General features: G+C 36.9%; 1 protein-coding gene across 8 annotated transcripts in view; it reads right to left on the bottom strand.

Annotated features, from left to right (window-relative positions):
• The window catches only part of RAD51B (RAD51 paralog B), an 850,300-nt gene that overhangs the window by 785,882 nt on the left and 40,542 nt on the right, over nucleotides 1-23,876 (bottom strand). For all 8 annotated transcript variants that reach the window (XR_012415889.1, XR_010587847.2, XR_012415888.1 and 5 more), the window contains exons 6-8: nucleotides 20,860-20,996; nucleotides 3,973-4,092; nucleotides 2,746-2,929 (exon numbers count right to left, since the gene is read on the bottom strand). Coding sequence is in view for 3 of the 8 variants with exons in the window: in XM_045397566.3 (XP_045253501.2) it covers nucleotides 2,746-2,929; nucleotides 3,973-4,092; nucleotides 20,860-20,996 (441 nt within the window). In the remaining 5 variants the exon portion in view is untranslated. The remainder of the gene's footprint in view (nucleotides 1-2,745; nucleotides 2,930-3,972; nucleotides 4,093-20,859; nucleotides 20,997-23,876) is intronic.

Genomic DNA, 23,876 nt, shown 5'->3' with positions numbered 1-23,876 from the left:
ATATGGTTTGGGAGGTCCTCACTGATAAGATGACAGGATAGAATAAGCCATGTGGATATTTAGAGGAGGAAGGTTCCAGGCTGAGGAACAGTAAATACTCCTCGAACAGGAGTATCTGTTGGCATGTAAAAGGAACTACAAAAAGGCTCGGGTTTACTAATTTGTAAAGCAAATGAACCAGACAATAATATACTGCAATATATAATATTATATATAATATAATATATTGCAACTGCTTTTGCATCAACTTAATTAAACCACCTATTCAAGTATAGTATAAATGTGTAAAAGTTCATGATTTCCTTTTTTTTTTTAAATTAAATCTTGGACCTGTGTGAGAGATTTTCCATTTAAATGCATCAATTTAGCTAGGAAAATTCCAACATTTTCTAAAGGAAATATTTTTCAAAATCCTTTTAAAACCAATCTTACAATCTTTTTTTTTTTTTTTTTTTTTTTTTTTTGAGACGGAGTCTAGCTCTGTTGCCCAGGCTGGAGTGCAGTGGCCGGATCTCAGCTCACTGCAAGCCCCGCCTCCCGGGTTCACGCCATTCTCCTGCCTCAGCCTCCCGAGTAGCTGGGAGTACAGGCGCCCGCCACCTCGCCCGGCTAATTTTTTTTGTATTTTAGTAGAGACGGGGTTTCACCGTGTTAGCCAGGATGGTCTTGATCTCCTGAACTCGTGATCCGCCCGTCTCGGCCTCCCAAAGTGCTGGGATTACAGGCTTGAGCCACCACGCCCGGCCCAATCTTACAATCTTACCTGTCACAAAAAACAGATATCACAGTTATATAAGTACATAGTATAAACTGCATTTATCTCTAAATAGATAAACAAAGCCAGAAGCAGAGAAATGAGATATTTAGTACCTATTTTTTCAGAGGGTTCTATTAAAAACAAAGAAAAGCAGTGCCCCTTTCTCACTTGGGAAAATAAATCACCTTAGGAAAAACTGAAAAGCATTAGCCTACAATTACTACTTAAAATCAAACAAACACAACTTTTAAAAAGTGAATTTTATTTTTGCATGGCATTAAGTCAAGCAACAGTATGAATTCTGTTAAAATAAGAATATATAGTCATCCTCCTGTATCCATGGGGGATTGGTTCCAGGACTACTCTGCAGATACCACAATCCATGGATGCTCAAGTCCCTCATATAAAATGGTGCAGTGTTTGCATATAACCTATGTACATTCTCCTATATACTTTAAATCAACTTTACATTACTTATAATACCCAATACAACGTATATGCTATGTAGATCCCTGCTAAACTGTAGGGAATCATGACAAGAAAAAAGTCTGTACGTGTTCAGTACAAAGACAACAATCCTTTTCTTTTTTTTCAAATATATATATATATTTAGAGAGAGGGTCTCACTCTGTCTCCCAGGCTGGAGTGCAGTGGCATGAACATGGCTCAATGCAAACTCAACCTCCTGGGCCCAAGTGATCCTCCCACGTCAGCCTCTTGAGTAGCTGAGACTGCAGGGGCACACTACCACATCCATTGTTTTTTCAAATATCTTCTATCCTTAGTTGGTTGAATCCATGGATGCAGAACCCACAGATACAGAGGGCCGACTATATAGGACATAAATTTCTATTCAATCAAGTATCTTTATACAAGATTTCAAAGTTCCCTTATTCTCCTTGACCAGGAAAAATATAAATTTGAATTTATCATTTTAACCAACTACACAATAAGATGTAAAAGATGAACATCACCCAAGATAAACTTAACAGCACTTGACTTTAATTCAAAATACAAACTAAAAAGCCATTAAAGTATGTAGAACTTTTTGAATGCCGTATTTTCTCCCTTGACTTCTTCCTTGGTTTTATAAATCTCAAAGGCTGTGTGGTAGTTTATATTACTTATACATACTCTTTACGTTGCAAAGATCCAAGATTTTAATTTTCCAAAAACAAATCTAAAAATTATAAAATCATAACCAAATTTTATCTCAGTTTAAGGAACTATCTTTTCTTGAGATGAAGCATGACTAAAATTGAGGAGCCTGAATGTTGATGAGGCTGTGGAACAACTGAAACTCTGACACACTGCAGATGGGAGTGTAACTTAGTACACACTTATGTCTTGCAAGTTACACATCACAAGCCCTTGCAATATTCTGTCATCTTCAGATTTCTGATCACAATGCCCACTACAAAAAGCCATGCCACAAGTAATCTTTCAAAGTTTTCTTACTGACACTTTTCACTACTATCATTCCAACATCCCTTAATGGTTGACCTCTGACTATTTGAGGCAAACCAAATCCTATTGTACGCAAAACAGCACTGAACACAATAACACAGTATCTAAACCTAAAATACTTACAACAAAACTAACAACAACTGCAGGATCTTTTTTAATTACATAGAAATGGACCTAGGCAATTTCATGAAGTTTTACTATAATATGAGAAATGTTATATAAAGCATATACAAAGAGTAAACAATGAGAATGAAGAAACGGAAGGACTACAGGAACTTTTAAAAACATCATTTAAATCTACTCCAGGCTCAAATTATTAAAAGGATAAAATAATCTCAGCAGATGAGCTAATTTAAGATGATGGTAATGTTTGCTATAGCAATTAGACTGTACTACCTTTAAAAAGTCATCTGTTTTACATTTCCCTCTAATTTTATTATTTGATACTATAAGTCGGTGAATGTAATATAAAAGAAAGAAAAGAAAGGAAAAGATATAAGAGAAAAAAAAGAAAAACTTACTGGGATGGAAAACTCCTCAGCCAAATACTTCAAGGAGCATGCTTCTCTTGCCAAGAACTTGTTTCTTTCTTTGAGATTGCCTTGAAGTTGTGTATCAAACTCCTTTCTGACCACAGAAGCAACAGAGTCAATAATCACAAGTTTAATTCCTTTTGAGATAATTTCTTCTTCCAAAGATTCAATCCTATAAAAGAAGAATTTATAAAATAGTCAATAAATTTAAGATAAAGTAAATAAATAAGGGTATTGCAAAGGCTAAGCAAATTAAAAACAATAACAAACTATTCTTTCCTAAGTTACAGTAATGATTTGCAAGAATTCAGTAAACCTAACTTATTTTCAGCTCTTCTAGACATATAACACTTTTCTGGAAACAGAGCAAACTGTTTCTGTGTAGTTTCAGAATTCCTTGATTCTCCTAAGATAATGCTAATGCTCCAATTTTGGGGTAAAACTACTTGTGGTAGCCAGTCTGTAAAATGGCCTGCACTTACTCTCTCCTCTTGGTATTTCACATCCTTGTATAGGTCCCTCCCACAGTGTGCCAGACTTGATCGGTGTGACCACAAGCATATGACAAAATCATGGTACCTTATTTCTGAGTGTAGGTCATAAAAGACTACAGCTTTCATCTTGGGTACTCTTTCACTTGCCCAGTCTCTCAGGTCACTTACTCTGAGGGAAGCAAGTTGCTATGTTGTGATTTATGGAGAGGCCCAGATAGTAAGGAACAAAGGCCTCTTGCCCACTGCCAGCAAGAAACAGAGGCCTTCCAACAACTACATTAGGGAGCTTGGAAGCAGATACTCCAGCTCCAGTCAAGCCTTGAGACAACTGCAGCCCTGGCCACCAGCTTGACTATAACCTGTTGAGCGCCACTGAGCCAGAAACATCCAGCTAAGCTACTCCCAGACACTTAACCTTCAGAAACTATGTGAAATAATATGTATTTGCTGTTTTAAGCTACTAAACTGTGAGACAATTTGTTAATGGAACAATAGATAAGTATTACACCACTTAATTAAATCTAAAACATTTTATTCGTTTAATTTTTTTCATTTTTAAAGAAAGACTTCAACCAAAAGGCTATAACAAAGAAGAACACTGAAAAAGTTATTCCACATAATTCTAACCTGTAAAGACTTATTCACTCAGAAGATGAAACATAAAAGATAAAACATAAACCTTCAACGCATTACTAAAAAATCAAAATCTAAAGCAGCATACCTTTGTAGAACTTCATCACAGGTGAGTTCCCGATAAAGATGAACTTTACTACTTGTCAAAAGTAATTTTTCTTCAGTGTTAAAATATCTGGGAAAACGGGATTCTGCTATCTCAACCAGTCTGTGGGTAAAAAAAAAACAGCACAAACAAAAATAGTTAATTCTATTTAAAGTCACATTGCTGAATCTCTAAATAATTTTACTTGAGAAACTTCTAAGTATTATCAATAGAGCAAGTATAAGCAAAATGGCTTAATATACAGGTTTAGAAATGTAAGCTCTCCTTTGCAAGCACTAACAGAGGTTAGCAGTCATAGCATGAAACTAGCAAGGGCTGTTGGATCTCATCTAATCTTGAGCAAACAACAATGTCTCTGAGATTTATCTTTCTGGGATCAAATATGTTTTTTGTAAATGATATTTAGAGTAGCAGCTATAAGGTATGTTTACTAAATAAGAACGCTTTCATTTTCTTGAATGAAATAAGTATATCTGAACAAATATGGTATATTGTATTATAATAGATATCAGTAAGTCTTCATGTCTCATTCCAGAAAAATACGCTTTCTCAATTGAAACAATTCAGGCAAATTAATGTTATGCAATAATTCCTTGGTAAACAGAAAATTATGGCCCAAACAAATTAATGTTCCAATATTTTCTTAGTAAACAAAAAGTGATTTTCTAAACACTGATTTCTGGCCTCAAAGCCAGTTTAATATATGCAGTAGGCCAAACACAAGAGAGTGACAAGTTAAAACACCATCATTCATATTATAAGATATGGAAAGCATTACTAGAAATTTCTCATATTTATGGCTTAAAATGTTAAAAATATAAGTCTTTGAGTTTAACCATCTCATTTCATTTTAAATGTTTTGAGTTTAACCGTCACATTTCATTTTAAATGAAATGACACTTTATCAGCCCTAGTACTTAGCCATCCCAGGGGAACTGGGAGGAGAGGCTGTAAACTCGAAAACCATCCTATATTTTATGTTCCATTTAGAGACTCAAAAGTACAAAAGAACAGTGTTTTCATTTCGAAATAGTTAGAGTTCTGAGAAGAGGCTGGGAACTTTGAAAAGATAAACAAAACAAGTCCTTACATTTGCTCTGATTAGAAATAAAAGAGAAAAACCTAAAACAGGAAAAGAGAAGAGAGAACTTCAACAACTGTTTTTAAGTATATTTTTGAACAATTTGAAAAGAAAAATATACATAGCTAAGTTGAACAGGAAGAGGAAAAAATACTTCATGAGTAAGGAATAGTACCAAAAGAGGTGTGAAGAGTGAGAATAAAATGGATCAAATAACCATCCAGGAAAAGAGCTTAAGAGAGGCACAGGGATTGAAATGGAAGAAGGAAATGAGGTAAGTGAGGAAATCAAGCAATGAGATGGCACTGGCACAGGCAGAGCAGCCAAATCCTGACGGTTTGCGGGGAAAGCATAAATTTTTTGATTAGGGAAACTATTTGCTGAGTTTAGTGCTGGTCAGAGAAGTCAGCTAAAAATCTCTGGCACTTAGAACCTACCAGTTTTTAACAGGATAGGTCTGGCAACATCTTCTAGAAACATGGAAGTTTTTCAAAATTTGAATGCCCAGTTGATTAGGAACCAGATTGAGAGTACCTAGCTCATTAGCAACAAGAACTCAGCAGCTGACAATTTTCTGCCCTCTAGCACTAGGCTGGATTTCCACTAGTGGCTTGAGTAGTGAAAGGCTCTGGAACTTATTGCTGCTTTCCCATTGCTGAAGGCCTCGGAAAAGAAATAACAGTCAAAAGATAGACATGAACAACCTTTGTTCACAGTTACCATGCTAAATAACTGTATTAAATGGACCATTTACACACCAATATGCTGTAATTTTCTCTGTTTCTCCAAATGTTTTTTATTTTATAAAAAAATCTAAAAAATATAAATCAAAAACCAAATATAAATGCAGTATTCGACATGCCTCGCATTCATCCCAGTAACTTCTTGTGACAATCTTCATCACAAAGATCTTTTTTGTTTAGGGCAAAAAACAGAAAAGAACCTATCGTTTGCTCCCAGACATTAATTATATAAAGTTTGAAAATAATGCCATCTAGTGGATATCTTTTTATAAAAAGTATTCTTTACAAAATGAGCACTTAAGATACATTCATTCAACAAATATTTATTGTTGACCTACTATATGCCAGGCACTGTTCTAGGTGCCGAGAATATGGCATTGAACAACCACCACCACCAAAAGAAAAAGAAAAACCCTTCTCTCATGGGGTTTACATTCTACTGAGGAAGACAAATAAATATATATTACATATCAGGTAATAAGGCTCTAGAGGAAAATGAAGCAGGATGAGAGAATAGAATGTGACAGGTGGGGCTAGTGCTATTTTATATTTTATGTAAGGTGAACTGACAAAGCCTCATTAATAAGGTGACATTTGAGCAAAAGCTTAAAAGAGGTAAGAAAATGAACCATGTGGATATCCAGTGAAATAGCACACAAGAATAGGGAATTATAACAAGTGCAAAAGCTTACATGTGGAAAGATGCCTGGTGTGTCTGAGAAACAACAAAGAGACTAAAGTATCTGGAACACAGGGAGTAAGAGGGAGAATAATAGAAAACAAAGAGCTAGCCAAGGCCAAGATCACATAAGACCTTTAGGTCTGTGGTATTTTTTTAGCTTTTATTTAGCAAAATGGGAAGCCTAGAAGCAGGAACAACATGATCTGACTTCTTTTTTTTTAAAGGACTGCTCCAACTGCCAAACGGAGAAGAGGCTTGGGCAAGAGTGAAAGCAAGGAGATCAGCTAGCACAGACAAGAGCTGGTAGTGACCAGTTAAGAGCTGGTAGTGATCTCACCCAGGGAAGTAACAGGTCAAGTGATGAGAAGTAACTGGACTCCAGATATAGTTCAAAAGAGGAGCTAAAAGAATTTCTTGGCCAGGCGTGGTGGCTCACGCCTGTAATCCCAACACTGTGGGAGCCGAGGCAGGCAGATCACCTGAGGTCAGGAGTTCAAGACCAGCCTGGCCAACATGGGAAAACCCCGTCTCTACTAAAACTATAAAAATTAGCCAGGTGTGGTGGCACACGCCTGTAATCCCAGCTACTCAGGAGGCTGAAGCAAAAGAATCACTTGAATCTGGGAGATGGAGGTTGCAGTGAGCCAAGATCATGCCACTGCACTCAGCCTGGGCGACAGAGTGAGGTTCCGTCTCAAAAAAAAAAAAAAAAAAGAAAAGAAAGAAAGAAAGAATTTCTTGACTAATTGGATGAGTGTCTAGAAGAATGGAATCACAATTTTATTGAAGCAGAAAAGACAAGATTCAGATAAAGGTTTTGGTTATTGGTGCTATTTGCATGTTTTATTTCCTTTATGAGGGAATCAAAAATGCAGTTTTGGACATATCAGGAAATCCATGTATGTAAACCTATCCAAGTTCCATGTCATTACGCAAACGAATATGAATCTGAAGTTCATGGGAAAGCTCAGAATTCAGATATCAATCCAGGAGTTATAGCCCATAAAAGATTTTAAACATCATAAGACCAGATGATATTAGGGATTGAGTACAGATATAGAAGAGAAAAGGTCCTAGGACTGAGTTCTGGGATTCCCCAAAGCCTAGAAGTTAAAATGATGAGGAGGATCCAGCAAAAGGGACTGAGAGGAGGAGGTGATCAAGAAGGTAGGTGTAAAATAAGAGAGAGTGGCTCCAATAAGCCAAGTGGGCTGGGCATGGTGGCTCACGCCTATAATCCCAACACTTTAGAAGGCCAAGGCAGGAGGATCTCTTGAGCCCAGAAGTTTAAGACCAACCAGGGCAACATACCAAAATCTTATCTGTACTAAAAATTTAAAAATTAGCTGGGCATGGTGGCACGTGCCTGTGGTCCCAGCTACTCAAGAGGCTGAGGTGAGAGGATTGCTTGAGCCTGGGGGGTCAAAGTTGCAGTGAGCCATGAGAGCACCACTGTACTCCAGCCTGGGTGACAGAGTCAGGTGAGACCCTGTCTAAAAAAATAAAAAGAAGTCAAGGGAAGAAAGCTTTTTAAGAAAAAGAGAGTGATCAACTCTTTCAAATGCTGCTATTGGGTAGGATAAAATTTTTTTAATTTGTTGCATTATAGAGCTGGGAACTAAAGCCTGGATAGAGTGAACTCAAGAGAGAATGAAAGAAAGGATTTTCACTTCTGCCCACAAAGGATTAACTGGTACAAGAATTGCACTAAAATAATAAGTAGAAAATCAGACAGAATACATGAAATAACAGCTTTCAGGTACTGAACAATAGAAAGCTTGAGACTGTAATCCTTGAGAGAAAGGAAACAAACACAATGTGCTTACAATCGCCTCAGCTTGCTCCAGAGGCAGTTTCCAGGCTGCAAAACAAGAAAGGGAAAGCAAACAGAACCTGGCAGACAATCCGAGTTGAGGAGATGGGGATCAGAGTTCGGGAAAGCTAAGGTGGCTAGAACTTAGGGGGCAGAGTACCAGAGAGGAAGCGGGTGTGCAGAGTGAGCACTGCAGAGATCTGCAGAAAGGTCCACTTGAGAACTAATCTGCACATGTGTGAAGGAAAACTACCTGAGGCTGAGGAAAGGACTACCAGAAAGTATCAGACTGAACAATTCCTAGTGCCCACACAGGGTGGGAACATTCGGGTTTACACAAGATGAAGAATAAAGAGACCTTATTATACACTGGGCATTGGGCAGAATTTTCAGAAGCATTTACCTTAGTAGTGGAGCTAAATAAGTTTCAGAATAAAAACCACAGTCACGCGCTGCATAACGACATTTCAGTCAATGATGCATCACTTATACAACAGTGGTCCCATAAGCTTATATAGTATATTTTGACTATACCTTTCCTTTGTTTAGATACACAAATACTTACCATTGTGTTGTAATTGCCTATTCAATACAGTAACATGCTGTACAGGTTTATAGCCTAGAAGCAATAGGCTATATCATATAGTCTAGGTGTGCCATAGGCTATACCATCTAGGTTTATGTAAGTACACTGTATGGTGTTCATACAACAACGAAATTGCCTAACAATGCATTTCTCAGAACATATCTCCATTGTTAAGCAAAGCATGACTATACCTGGGATTTTTCTACAACAAAATTGAAAAGCAACCTTCAAAAGGATCAAACTAATACTAAACTGTACCTTAAAACAAAACCTAACACTCTTTAAAGACATACGTTAAAATCCAGCACCCAACAATGTAAAATTTACAATGTCTAACATAGAATTTAAAAATTACCAGACAAGTAAAGGAAGAGGAAAAGATCCATAACCAGGAGAAAAATCAGTCAAAAAAAAACAGATTTAAAAATATATATATGATGGCATTCATAGATAAAAACCTCAAAACGGCTATTATTAATCTTCTCCATTTGCTCAAGAAAGTAAATGAAGCAGGGGTTGTCAAACTGTGCACTATGGCCCATGCCTGGCCCATTGCCTGTTTTTGTCAATAGAGTTTTATTAGAACACAGACATATTTTTAATATTTTGTTTGACAAAATAGAAGCACTTCTACTACATTCTGAAGTATAACTGTTGTCTCAAGTAAAAACACCTGTATAATTGGGTTCTAAGATTAAGAAGTCACTTTTTCCATGGGAGACCATTTTTACTTGAAAGAATGATTGACAGATAAACTATGCTTTTTCTGACTTAAATATTTGGTAGATGTTTTCTCAAAATGAGCAAAATAAGCCTGACACTTCAAAAAAAACAAGTGGCAATATTTACTGCCAATGATAAAATTCAAGCTTTTAATGAAAAATCAAAATTCTAAAAAACTTACATCTGCTACGATGAGTTTGACTGCATCCCAATACTTAAATACGTTTTGTTCAGATCAGTGAAGATACTAATGAAATTTTTTTATATTGAGTAATAAAATGTGTCAACATTTAGAAGAACTCCATAAGACAGTGAACCAATATTTTCTGAGTGACAAATGCATAATATTACAAAATCATGCATGGGTAAATATCCATTAAAAGCCTAAGACAGATGAATAGATTTTAATGTAACTATGGAAAAAATGCAATAATATGGTTTCAGATTCTATATCACAACCAACCTCTAGGCAACTATTACTCAATTCCTGGTGTAGTATCAAAGAAGCATATCTTTAATTATCTGAAGAGAATATTAAAATATTCCTCCCTTTCCAGCTATAACCAGTATAAGGCCAGATCTTCATATCTCAACCAAAACAACAGATTGCAAAAGACTGAATGCAGAAGTAGATATTCGAATCCAGCTGTCTTCTGTTAAGTCAGATGCTAAAGAGATTTGCAAAAACGTAAAACAATGCCACTCTTTTCCCACCTTTTTTAGTCAAAAATGTATTTATTTCCCATAAAAAATACATGTAAAGGCCAGGTGCAGTGGCTCACATCTGTAGTCCCCACCACTCAGGAGGCTGAGGCAGGAGGCTCTCTTAAGTCCAGGAGTTGGAGGTTACAGTGAACTATGATCATGCCACTGCACTCCAGCCTGGGTGACAGAGCGAGACCCTGTCTCTTTTTAAAAAAAAAAAAAAAAAAAAAAAAAAAGTATGACGGGCAGTTTTGTGTCAACTTGGCTAGGCCATAGTCTCCTGTTATTCTATCAAACGCTAATCTACGCATTGTTGTGAAAGGATTTTGTAGATGTCATTAATGTCCACAAACAGATGACTTTAAGTACAAGAGATTATCCTACATAATCTGGGTGGGCTAATTCGATCACTTGAAAAGCCTTAAGAGCAGAACTGAGGCTTCCTTTAAAAAGATGAAATTCCACCTATGGACAACAGCTTAGGCCCTTGCCTAACAGTTCTAGCCTGCCCTTTCCAACAGCCTGCCCTGTGTATTTCAGACAACTCTACATCTGCATATGCCAGTTCTTTGCAATAACTCTCTTAATATATGTGTTCTACTGGTTCTATTTTTCTAATGGAGCTGTGTTTTGGTACAATATGCTAACATGTAATGGCCGGGCACAGTGGCTCACGTCTGTTATCCCAGGACTTTGGGAGGCTGAGATGAACAGATCACTTGAGGTCAGGAGTTCGAGACCAGCCTGGCCAACATGGCAACACCCTGTCTTTAATTTAAAAATTCAAAAATTAGCCCAGTGTGGTGGCAGGTGCAATTGTGGGCACCTGTAATCTCAACTATTCAGGAGACTGAGGAAGGAGAATCGCTTGAACCTGGGAAGCGGAGGTTATAGGGAACCAAGATCACACCACTGCACTCAAGCCCAGGCAACAGTGAGACTCCATCTCAAAAACAAAAACAAACAAAAACACACCATGTAATGGACTTACTGCATAATAGATAATAGTTAAATATTCTTTAAATATTCCAGTTTAAATTTCTAATATGATAAATATCAATTGACATAATCCACCTAAAGAGTGTAAGGGTCCTGAAAATTAAAACTTTAAAAACTACAGCCATAAAGCAAAATCTGAAAGGTCAACCACCAAAAAAATCATAGATAATAAAAGATAGCATAACCAAAGTTAAAAGACAAATTATAGAATTCTAGCCTAGGAACAAAATCATGTAAACATAAATATCCATAATACACAAAGCATTTATATATATCAACAAGAAAAAATGGACAAATTGCCAAAGAAATATAAATGGACAATGAATATATGTTGGCTCACAATAGTTAAAACAACGAGCTATCCCTTTTTTCCCATAAGTATGACAAAATTAAAGAAACTAAAAACAGTGATGAAGGCTCTCAAAGTACTGTTGGTTGAGACACAATTATATACAATATTTCTAGAGGAGAATGTGGCAGTTTACACAAAAATTGAAAATATATCCTTAATGGATTTCTGATGGATTAAAGATATTGACATAAAAGATAAAACTATAACTCTATTAGGAAAAAACTATAAGACAGTATCTTTGATACCTAATAGTGGGGGAAAACTTAATTAAGATCTGAAAACCAATACCATTGGGCAACAACTTCAAATTTACAAATTTCTGGCCAGGCACGGTGGCTCATGCTTAGAATTCAAGCACTTTGGGAGGCGGAAGCAGGAGGCCTGCTTGAGTCCAGGAGTTCGAGACCAGCTTGAGCAAGATGGTGAGACTCAGCTCTACAAAAAAATGTTTTTAATTAGCCAGGCATGGTAGCACACGCCTATAGTCCCAGCTATTCGGGAGTCTAAAGCAAGGGGATCCCTTGAGCCCAGTAAGTCAAGACAGCAGTGAGCCATGATTGTGCCACTGCACTGTAGCCTAAGTCAGACCTCATCTCTACTAAATTTTTTTAATTATAAATTTCTCTTCAACAAAGGATACTATAAAGATGACAGATAACAGAGCAGGAGGAGATATTTACAATGTATAAAACTGACAATTAATATTTAGAAGACATACAAAAAGCTTCTGCAAATCAAGGATAAAAAGACTGGAAGCCCAATGGGAAATGGGATAAAGACAGATTCATAGACAGAAAGCCCAAATGTCAAACAGGTATTACTGAATGAAAGAATGAAAACACTACTTGGATCCTTTCTCAGAGTCAATCATTTTTTCCAACCACAGTTCATGGAAAGAGGACATGAGTTCACCTCTCAGCTGTATCTTTTTTTTTTTTTTTTTTTTTTTGAGACGGAGTCTCGCTCTGCTGCCCAGGCTGAAGTGCAGTGGCGCGATCTCGGCTCACTGCAAGCTCCGCCTCCCGGGTTCACGCCTTTCTCCTGCCTCAGCCTCCTGAGTAGCTGGGACTACAGGGGCCCGCCACCGCGCCCGGCTAATTTTTTGTATTTTTAGTAGAGACGGGGTTTCACCATGGTCTCGATCTCCTGACCTTGTGATCCGCCCACCTCAGCCTCCCAAAGTGCTGAGATTACAGGCGTGAGCCACCGTACCCGGCCTACCTCTCAGCTATCTTACTAGCTATATGATCTTGGGCAAATCACATGGTTTCTGTCCCATTTTTCTTATTTCTAAAATGAAGATCATAATACCCCCCTCCTCACCCGACAGTGCTGCTGTATGCATCAACTGAGATGAATGTCAATTACATCATGCTGCAATATGCTCTAATTTATAAAACATTATTTATAGCATTATCAGTCTTAATGACCATCACATTACAGAATGGCTAGCATCCCTAGACCACATCTATTTATTACTGTAAAAAAAACCGCTTATTCTTGCACCCCCCCTACAAATTTCCAAAGTACCTACTAAAGGGGAAACTGTCTGTCTTACTCCCCCAACTAAGAACTACTAATTTATAAAACGGAAGTAGCACCATTCTAAAGGGCCATGCTGTCAGAAAAGCTACCTTTATACTCTTAGTCCATCAAACCCCAAAACATCCCTGAAAACCTATTAAGAGCTTTATTTCTAAAATCTCCTTCCTCCCTGGATGAATCATTTGTGTATCAATTGCTAGTGGAGATGTCCTGAGGTAAAACACCACTGCCTTCCCAACTTCCCCTTCCATATCATCTAACTTAGCCTAACCCTACATATACTCTCAATGTCCCACTGCCCAGAACCACTCATTTCTGATACACAAATAATGCTAACTATCAATCCCACAATCAAAGGATTTACTGTGGTAGAACGCCTCAGAAAATGGTTAGAAGTGCTCCTCTTTTAAAAGAAAAAGAAGTTCTAGGTCACATATTAGTTTTTCTTTTGCCATCAAATCTCACCTTGCAAGTGACTATCTCTGCCTTAATTTGGACCTGATAGCTACAATGCACTTTAAAGATTCCAATTCTGGAAAGAGTTAACTGCTCATGGATACAGAGAGACTTCTTTCCTAACCAGTTCCAGAATCAAAAGGCATATGTCAATTAAGGAGCAAAACCCTGTTCAGAATTATTAGTTCCCTATGTGACTGCATAGCTCTTATATAAAAGGAAAAATAAAAGCTTTTCATTAGTGACCACATGCCAACTTGAAATAAAACATATGCTTAATGTAAAAAGTTTTCCAAAATCCTAGTTAAAATATAGCATCATAAATGTGCTAAAATGTAGGCTTACTGCTTCTCAAAGCTTCTTGTACATATGCACTATTTCTCTGTTCATTCATTCAATATGTATTACTGAATATAATGATATGAATCTATTAATTTCTTACAGATTCCAGAATATTCCAAAGCTTTGTTACAGTAATAAGTACTTATGACTATTTCTACTGTATATCCTAGAAACTTTTCAGGATCTCCCTCCCCACTAATTCACCTAGATTTACAAATGATAAGGCAGCAAAAACTGAACTGAGGAAAACCTACCCAGTGTCATGAAACCATTTCAAAAAAATGAGTAAGAGGGAATTTATCTCCCCTATTGTTTCTTTCTGGGTCAAAGATTCCAAATTTATACCAAAAAGCAAATATGTCAATGGTCTTAAGACCACACTGGTATTACCTTCAGAATCAGCCCGAGTCATGGCTGGTCACTACCACTCCCTGCCTCCAATTTTATATACAAATCCAGAAATAATGATACTCTAAATACAGCTATATGGCACATAACAACGGGGATATGTACTGAGAAATGTGTCATTAGGCAATTTCACTGTTGTGCGAACATCATAAAGTGTACTTCTACAAACCTAGATAGTATAGCCTACTACACACCTAGGCTATATGGTATAGCCTATTGCTCCTAGGCTACAAACCTGTGCAGGGTGTTACTATACTGAATACTGTAGGCAATTGTAACACAGTGACAAATATCTTTGTATCTAAACTTTAACAAGATACAGAAAAATTATGGTATTATAATCTTATGCAACCACCATCTTACATGCAGTCCATCCTTGACTGAAATGTTATGTGGCTCATGACTAGTTTGTTAGGTATTAAAGATAACTATCTGTGGGGAACTTGGCACTCTGAGAGGTGACATGCCAAATACAGCAGCTCCCTCAGATCTAAGCTTAGCCATTGCTCCCACACACTACCAATACAAGTACCTCTCCTTTGTATACTAAGTTATAATATTTACAATTTCACATTTTAGTGATTATTTGATTGTCTTCCTCCCTTGCTGGACTAATTGTCTTCCCAATTTTCAAAGTTTTTCTGATTTCATTACAACTCAGGAATATTCACTTCTACCTCCTAAAATTCCAGTCGTATATCCTATCTCCTCAGGACCTTCCTGGCTCTCATCTCTTACTTCCCTACATCCCTCAGATTTTCTCACATACTTATTGATCCCCTTCAATTTGCAGTTCTAAAACCAAACCTTCTTTTTCCTTTACCCGTTTTATTTCTCCAAAAGCGTTATTTCAATACGTCTATTACTATTTGCCATCCATATTACCTTCATTTTTTATTCTTAACCCACAGTGCCAACTTTTTGTGATTGTCTCTAATATGGACAATATATTGTTAATTCAGTTCATGTATATTGAAATTCTCATGGTAGCCAAAATTTTCATAGACTAGAATGTGGGGATGGGTCACTGGATTAATCTATTTATCTACATTCTCAAGGTATGTACAAGCATATGCTACCTAAGACTATATCATATCTTAAGCAGAAGTCCAGTGGGTTAAACAAAACAAGCAAGAAAACAGCAGATCTCTTCTGGATCAATCAGAAGAGGATCCGGATCTTTGCCTGAATAGCATTCCCCTCTCCCCAAGGCAATCCCTGTAACTCAGTCTGGTTAGCACCAGACTACACAATTATCTAATTCAGGGGTGTCCAACTTTGACATCCTTGGGCCCCAGAGGAAGAAAAAGAATTGTCTAGGGCCATACATAAAATACACGGACACTAATGATAACTGACGGGCTTTAAAAAAAAAAAATCACAAAAAAGTCCTAACGTTTTAAGAAAGTTTATGAATTTGTTGGGCCACATGCAAAGCCATCCTGGGCTGCATGCGGCCCATGGGCTGTGGGTTGGACAAACCTGTTCTAATTGTTAAATAGTCTGGAGATACAATTGTGGTCTATGATGAACAAGTATGATTAACAACTATTTAGATTACTATCTTCTAAAAGACAATAAACTATTTAGTGCATTGCTTCTAAAAATAGAACTGACCTTTCCAAAGTGCTTTTAAGTATATTATCTGCAGGGTTTTCTTTTTGTTTTCTGCACTACATTTTAAACTTAAGTAATTTTTATTTATTCCTCCTTTGATTTCTCCCTCCTTCTTAGTAAAAAGATATCTAGATATTTATAGGAAGAAATTATTTTCTACTTTTTCTCACTTACCCTAAATTCTATATATGTGAATCCTTTAATCCTTCATCATATTAATCCTTTAAACACATTCTCATTTGTGCTGATTAGCTGGCTAGCTTTGTAAGCACAAAGTGGAGACAATGCTAAAACATACAGAGCTACAACATGGTCCTTTTTGACTCTCATATTTCCCTAGCTTGCCTCTTCTCTAAGTCCAGAAACAGCTGGGGCTGGGACACAAACTGTTAATTACCAATCCAATATCCATTTCCACTTCTTCCTTGCTATGAGAGCCCCAGTTTTATTCAGGCAGCAATATTAACCAGACAACTCATCATGATTGTTATGACAATCTTCTCCCCTCACTTTCCCAGCCTCTTTTTACATATAGAGGTAACTCAGTGAGAAATCTGCAAGAGGACTACAGGCAGCAAAAAGGAAATCCACAGAAGGGAGGAGGCAGATATTCTGAATAAAAGTACACTTTCCTGATAAAAGATATAGTTGGCCCTTTTCCTTCCCATTGACTTGAGCACAGAATGAATCCAATGTCTGAAAATGTACATGCCCTAGGTCTCCCTGTCATCACTGAGACCTGAGTGACCCAGTGCCAGCAACCACCTACTCAGGTCTTGTTATAAGAGAGAAATAAACCTGTTTTTGTTTAAGCCACTGTTCTTTGGGTAGTCAGTTATCTGCAGCAGTAAGCTTTCCTAACCGACTGACCAACCTTTCCTGATAATTCCAAATAGGGGTTAAGCTGTCCTGTAACAGAATGAAGGAAATGTGATCAGACACTACAGGGCCAGCTCCATTCTATAACCCACATGACAAACTAGAAGGTGGTATAAGAATGCCAAGTCTGGCATATATATCAAAGAGCATTCCTATTTTTTATTCTACCTGGCCCTATCACCAGACCTCAAAATCCATTCCATGTGGGAGCCAGATGATCGCTCATTTTTTTTTTTTTCACATGGTTACCATTTTATTTTTGGTATGGTGAGAACACTTAAGATCTGATCTCTTAGCAAATTTCAAGTATATAATACAGTATTATTAACTATAGTTGCCGTGCTGTACACCAGAACCGACAAAGAACTCAAACAAATTTACAAGAAAAAAACAAACAACCCCATCAAAAAGTGGGCAAAGGGTATGAACAGACACTTCTCAAAAGATTTATGCACCCAACAGACACATGAAAAAATGCTCATCATCACTCGCCATCAGAGAAATGCAAATCAAAACCACAATGAGATACCATCTCACACCAGTTAGAATGGTGATCATTAAAAAGTCAGGAAACAACAGGTGCTGGAGAGGATGTGGAGAAATAAGAACACTTTTACACTGTTGGTGGGACTGTAAACTAGTTCAACCATTGTGGAAAACAGTGTGGCAATTCCTCAAGGATCTAGAACTAGAAATACCATTTGACCCAGCCATCCCATTACTGGGTATATACCCAAAGGATTATAAATTATGCTGCTATAAAGATACATGCACATGTATGTTTACTACGGCACTATTCACAATAGCAAAGACTTGGAACCAACCCAAATGTCCATCAATCACTCATTTTAAGCCTTGTGGAGAATGGAATAAAAAACCAAATACAATATAAAGTTCAACACCTATTCTCAAATGAGCTTCATAAGAGCTCCTTGTGAACTATGCAACATAATTCCAACAAAGGAACTAAAATCTTACCTCTTCATTTTCCAACCTGCCTCTGATGTAAATACCAACATGCACATAGGCAGAAAAAGATATGAAGGAGAAATAAGTAAATATGGAGGATGCAAAAAGTAAATAATTAAGGCTCTATGCAAAGACAAAAAACATAAGACTTTCCATAAATTCATTTGGAAAATGCAGACAAGTCACCTGCTACTCTTCTGCTACTGTATGTATGCAGATATCACCCAATTCATTGATAAGGTTTTTACACTGCTCTGAACTGTAATACTAGATCTGATTGATCCAGAGAAGATCTGCTGGTTTTTTATTTGTTTTGTTTAACCCACTGGACTTCTGCTTAAGATATGATATAGTCTTAGGTAGCATATGCTTGTACATACCTTGAGAATGTAGATAAATAGATTAATCCAGTGACCCATCCCCACATTCTAGTCTATGAAAATTTTGGCAACCATTAGAATTCCAGTATACATGAACTGAATTAACAATATATTGTCCATATTAGAGATAATCACAAATTACAGATGCAACAGTTTACTCCTTAAGAAGACATCCTAAACTCAGTTTTGTATGTGGTGCACAGAAAGCAGAAATCCATTACAGTGAACTGAACTGCTGTTATAAAAATAATCTTAATCTTTGAATTATTTACCCAAATTCCCCAGGACCTTTGTAAGAGCTATTTGCACATTAGCTATTTATGACATAACTGGCTATTTAATACCTACTTGGCTTGTTAGTTGAAGGCTAGTCATTGGCATTTCAAAGATTACTTGGACAATTTGAGTGAACCACTGTCTTTACCAGCTTTAATCTCAAATATATTTTCATGTTCAAATTTCCAGTGGTCTCAATGTTTATTCTTCAGTTCTTTTTTTTTTTTAGCCACTTATTTAAGTCAAGATCCAAATAAGTTCATCACACAGCAATTGATCAACAAGGTTTTTAAATCTGTTTTAATCCAAAGGTTCCCCTTCCAAGTATTTTTTAATCTTACAATTTATTTGTTACGGAAACCAAGTTGCTTGTTCCGTTATTTCCCACAGTTTGGATTCTGCTAATTGCATTTTCTAGAGTAGTTTGACGTGTTCCTCTCTTCCCTAGCTATGTTATAAACTGGTGGCTGGATCTGAAGCCTTGATCACATTCAAATTTGATTGTTCTTCCATCAGAAAGTACCCCAGTGACTCGTCATCTTTTCGTGATGTTAAATGCCTAGATCCATTAGATTGTCAGAGTTTGTAATTTGGTAATATTCTAACATTCCTTATTCATTTACTACTGGGATACATTTATAAAAAGACCAATTTAGGCCAGGCGCAGCGGCTCACACCTGTAATCCCCAACACTTTGGGAGGCCAAGGCAAGCGGATCATCTGAGGTCAGGAGTTCAAGACTAGCCTGGCCAACATGGTGAAACCCTGTCTCCACTAAAACTACAAAAATTAGCTGGTGTGGTGGCGCACTCTTGGGAGCCACTCAGAGGTTGAGGCACAAGAATCACTTGAACCCAGGAAGCGGAGGTTGCAGTGAACGGAGATCGTGCCACTGAACTCCAGCCTGGGCAACAAAAACAAAACTCCGTCTCAAAAAAAAAAAAGATCAGTTTATTACTCAGTAACAAAGTTCATATAAAAACAGAAAAATAGATACTTGACTTCTCTTTTTGCCCATTTTCACAATAATGAGTTGCTTCTTCAGAACCCTCCAATGACAATCAATTGGTTCCTTTTCATCTCTTAAAGTCATTATGGACTCATTTAATTATTTCATGTTTTAATCCACTGCTATTATTATTCACATTGATCTGCAATTTGTTCCATCTTTGGCCAGTGGGAGCCTCTTCTGAGTCTGTTGGACACCCCCAAATAGTCTTTGTAGCTTCCTCGCTAACTAATATGATGTTTCACACTCAACTTTAAAATTTCCTACCCCAGAATTGAGTTAGCCATTTCCCCAAGGAACACTCGTTCCTTTTATTAAGAAATGGTATCTGGATTTCATAATCAGAGTCCCATTGTAAGTTGAGAAACATCTGTCCTTATAAAGCAGCTAACCTGCTGTTTTTCTTTTTAGTTTACCCTTTGTCCCATTTTCTACTTAAATTCCTCCTTATTTTTTCAACTTAACATCTTCCTGACTTTCTGCAAAACACAGTTTAGCCAAGATCCCTACTTATATCAATAAGGAATACAAAAGACAAAAAGAAACTGTTTCCTGTGTGAATTTTAAAAGAAAATTTTATTTAAAACAGCATTCTGTGTTCTTAAAAAAGGGGGGGGTAGCCGGGCATGGTGGCTCATGCCTGTAATCCCAGCACTTTGGGAGGCCGAGGCGGGTGGATCACAAGGTCAGGAGTTCGAGACCAGTCTGGCCAATAAGGTGAAACCCCATCTCTATGAAAAATACAAAAATTAGCCAGGCCTGGTGGCAGGCGTCTTTAATCCCAGCTACTCGGGAGGCTGAGGCAGGAGAATCGCTTGAACCTGGGAGGCAGAGGTGGCAGTGAGCCAAGATCACGCCACTGCACTCCAGTCTGGGCGACAGAGAGAGACTCCATCTCAAAAAAAAAAAAAAAAAAGCCAGGCACAGTGGCTCACACCTGTAATCCTAGCACTTTGGGAGGCCGAGGCAGGCAGATCACTTGAGGTCAGGAGTTCAAGACCAGCTTGGCCAACATGGTGAAACCCTGTCTCTACTAAAAATACAAAAATTAGCCGGGCATGGTGGCGCACACCTGTAGTCCCAGCTACTCGGGAGGCTGAGGCAGGAGATTGCTTGAACCCGTGAGGTGGAGACTGCCATGAGCCCAGATCGCACCACTGCACTCCAGCCTGGCGACAGAGCAAGACTCCATCTCAGAAAAAAAAAGGGGGGGTGGAGGGGGGATGTTAACCTATGTGTAAATGTTTCATGCTGTATATAAGTTACAAAAGTAAAACATTATAATAGAAAATAAAATCTCATACCTTTCAGCACTAAATGCAGACTCTGTGTCAATGTACACCACAGCTCCTTCTAATCCTCCCATGTGGGTGGGTAACGTAGCCAAAATGCTCATCATTATACAAAACTGAGTTTTTCCACAACCTGGTGGACCTGTAATCTAAAAAAAAAAAAAGTTATTTGGATAAACATCACAAGCCAGTCAAAGCAAAATCCTTTTAAGGCCTTGCCATATATGCAGTCCAAATAAACTGGGTTCCCAGGAGAGAATTAAGCCCAAGACATCCATCGTATGTAATGAATTAACTTCTCCCCTCTGCATCTGAATTGGCACTAGTTATGTACTATCCTTGGAGGAACTGAGAAAATAGTCACTCAAATCATCCACTGTAATTTGTAGTTCAGATGAGAAACTTTTAGTTGAGAAAGGCTGAAACATTCACTTATTTACACCATCATAACTTGGCATTCTACACCTTTTCCTCATAAAGATACTTATACTAGGACCTTAAAAATATTTAAGAGTCTTTAATAAATGGTTGAGCATTTGTTACAAATTAGCATTTCAAAACAATGTTGTACTAGTCCCATTAAGGGCTACTTTAATCCATTTTTTTAAGAGTATTTAGGGGTGAAGCGTACTGATGTATACAATTTACTTTCAAACAGTTCAGCAAATAAAAATATGTACGTGTATGCATATATGTATGTAGAAAGACAAATAAAGCAAATTCATTGTTTTACAAACAACTGTTGAGTTTAGGTGACTCCTACTTTGAAATGTCTGTTTTGAAATCTTCATTGGCAGAAAACTATTTTGAGATTATAAAAGTTGAAACCAAAAGAGTATAGGCAGGAAATAATAGGAAATTAATTATATCCATATTCAAGTGTAACTAGAAGTAGTTCGGCTCTGTGTCCCCATCCAAATCTCATGCTGAATTGTAATCCCCAGTACTGGAGGAGGGGCTGGTGGGAGGTGATTAGATCATGTGGCAGCTTCCCTCTTGCTGTTCTCATGACAGTGAGTTCTCACAAGATCTGATGGTTTTAAAGTGTGGGGCACTTTCTCTTTCTCTCTCTCTCTCTCTCTCTCTCTCTCTCTCTCTCTCTGTCTCTCCTGTTCTGCCATAGTAAGATGTGCTTGCTTCCCCTGTAAGTTTCCTGAGGCCTCCCAACCATGCCTCCTGTTAAGCCTGCAAAACTGTGAGTCAATTACACCTCTCTTCTTCATAAATTACCCAGTCTCAGGCAGTTCTTTATAGCAACGTGAGAACGAACTAATACAGTAGTTAACAAAATTAATTTGAAAATGTTTAGAAATATCTCCTTTAAATATATGCTATTTGTCACATTAGTTGTGACACCCAAATTTTTAGAACCAATGCACTATTTCTTTGTGAAAACAACACTAAGGGACTTTTTTTTTTAACATTGAGAGGAAGGGAAGAGGAGAGGAAGGGAAAAGAAAAAAAAATCTAAGAGAGGAAAAAAAGTCTGGGCTAAAACTGAGACATACAATAAAGAAATTGTCTCAGATACATTATAAAGTAGGAAGAAATAAGTAGGAATGATCCATGAGTCTAAATCATCTAGATCTGTGGTTCCCAGATTTGAGTGAGCATTAGATTCACCTAGAAAGCTTGTTAACCAGCATTTCTGGTTCAGTAGGTCTGGGTTATGGCCTGAGAATTTACATTGCTAGTAAGTTCCCAGGTAATGCTGATGTTATTATATACTTTGAGAACCATTGTTTCAGAATTTAGTCTAAAGACAAACTTCATTTATCAAAGTTCAACCTTAAAACACAAATGTTTAGCACATGCCTGTAATCCCAGCTACTCCAGAGACTGAGGCAAGAGAATCACTTGAGCCCAGGAGTTCTAGACCAGCCAGGGCAACTAAGCAAGACCATTTCTCAAAAAAAAAAAAAAAAAAAAAATTCCCATATTTAAAACTACATGCTGGTTTATAATCTTTACAATGATCATTTAGACTTTAAGAGTAAATAATTACTCCTGTCAATAATAGCTTGCCAGATTATGAGTGATCAGTAAAGACAGTTCTCCAAACTTCTTTGACCACATACCCCAACAAATCAGCCAAAAAAAGTAATCTAAACAAAATTTAGTACAACCCTCCAATATATGCATATTTATTATACACATACTATTTTACTAATATATCCTATACAGTATAAAACACACACGAAGTATGAATTAAAAATCACAAACATTAAAAATCATTTTATAATATTTATTACGTATATAAAAGATCTTTTTGCTCTCATAAAAGCTTACCATTTTTAGTAGAGCAATGATAATAATGAAAATAATAAGAAACCAAATTGTATTTTTAAAAAATAATAACGTGAACATTTTGTGATTCGGTGATTGAAATGTCAGGTCCTAAGTTCCACTTATTTCAGAACTTAACTGTAATGGCTGCATAGCTGAAAGGGGATAATACAAAGATGCAAGGATTGACATTAAAGAAATACATCATTTGTTGGACTTAACTAAATTACTACTTGCATTTTTCAATACCTTCCATCAATTATGCAAACGTTTTTATTGATCTTTGGTTAAGAAAGTTCCATCTTCCTTCTCGTCAATTGATCTTGCAGACTAAGCAAAACATGCCACATTTTAACATTTTTAACTGGTTTAAAAACCCACTGAAACTTTTTTGTGTGTGCTTACATTTATTTATTTTTACTGAAGTATGACAATCAGCCAGAAAAGTACACGAATCACATCTGAGCAGTTTGATGAATTTCTACCACAATACTCATTTGCCACCAGATATGTATCATGGGTTTTGCTTGTTTTAATATTTTTTAATTGATAAATAATAATATATATTTATGGAGTTCAATATGATATTTTGAAATATGTTTATAGTACATTGTAGAATGGTTAAATCAAGCTAATTAACATACCTATCACTTCATATACTTATCTTTTTTTGGTGAGAATACTTAAAATCTACTCTTAGCAATTTGAAATACACAACATTATTACTAACTATAGTTACCATG

The sequence above is a fragment of the Macaca fascicularis genome, chromosome 7 (assembly GCF_037993035.2).
Source record: "Macaca fascicularis isolate 582-1 chromosome 7, T2T-MFA8v1.1".
In the NCBI taxonomy this organism is placed as follows: Eukaryota; Metazoa; Chordata; class Mammalia; order Primates; family Cercopithecidae; genus Macaca; species Macaca fascicularis.
Note: the sequence above shows the minus strand (reverse complement) of the source record. Positions and strands in the feature narration are given on the sequence as shown.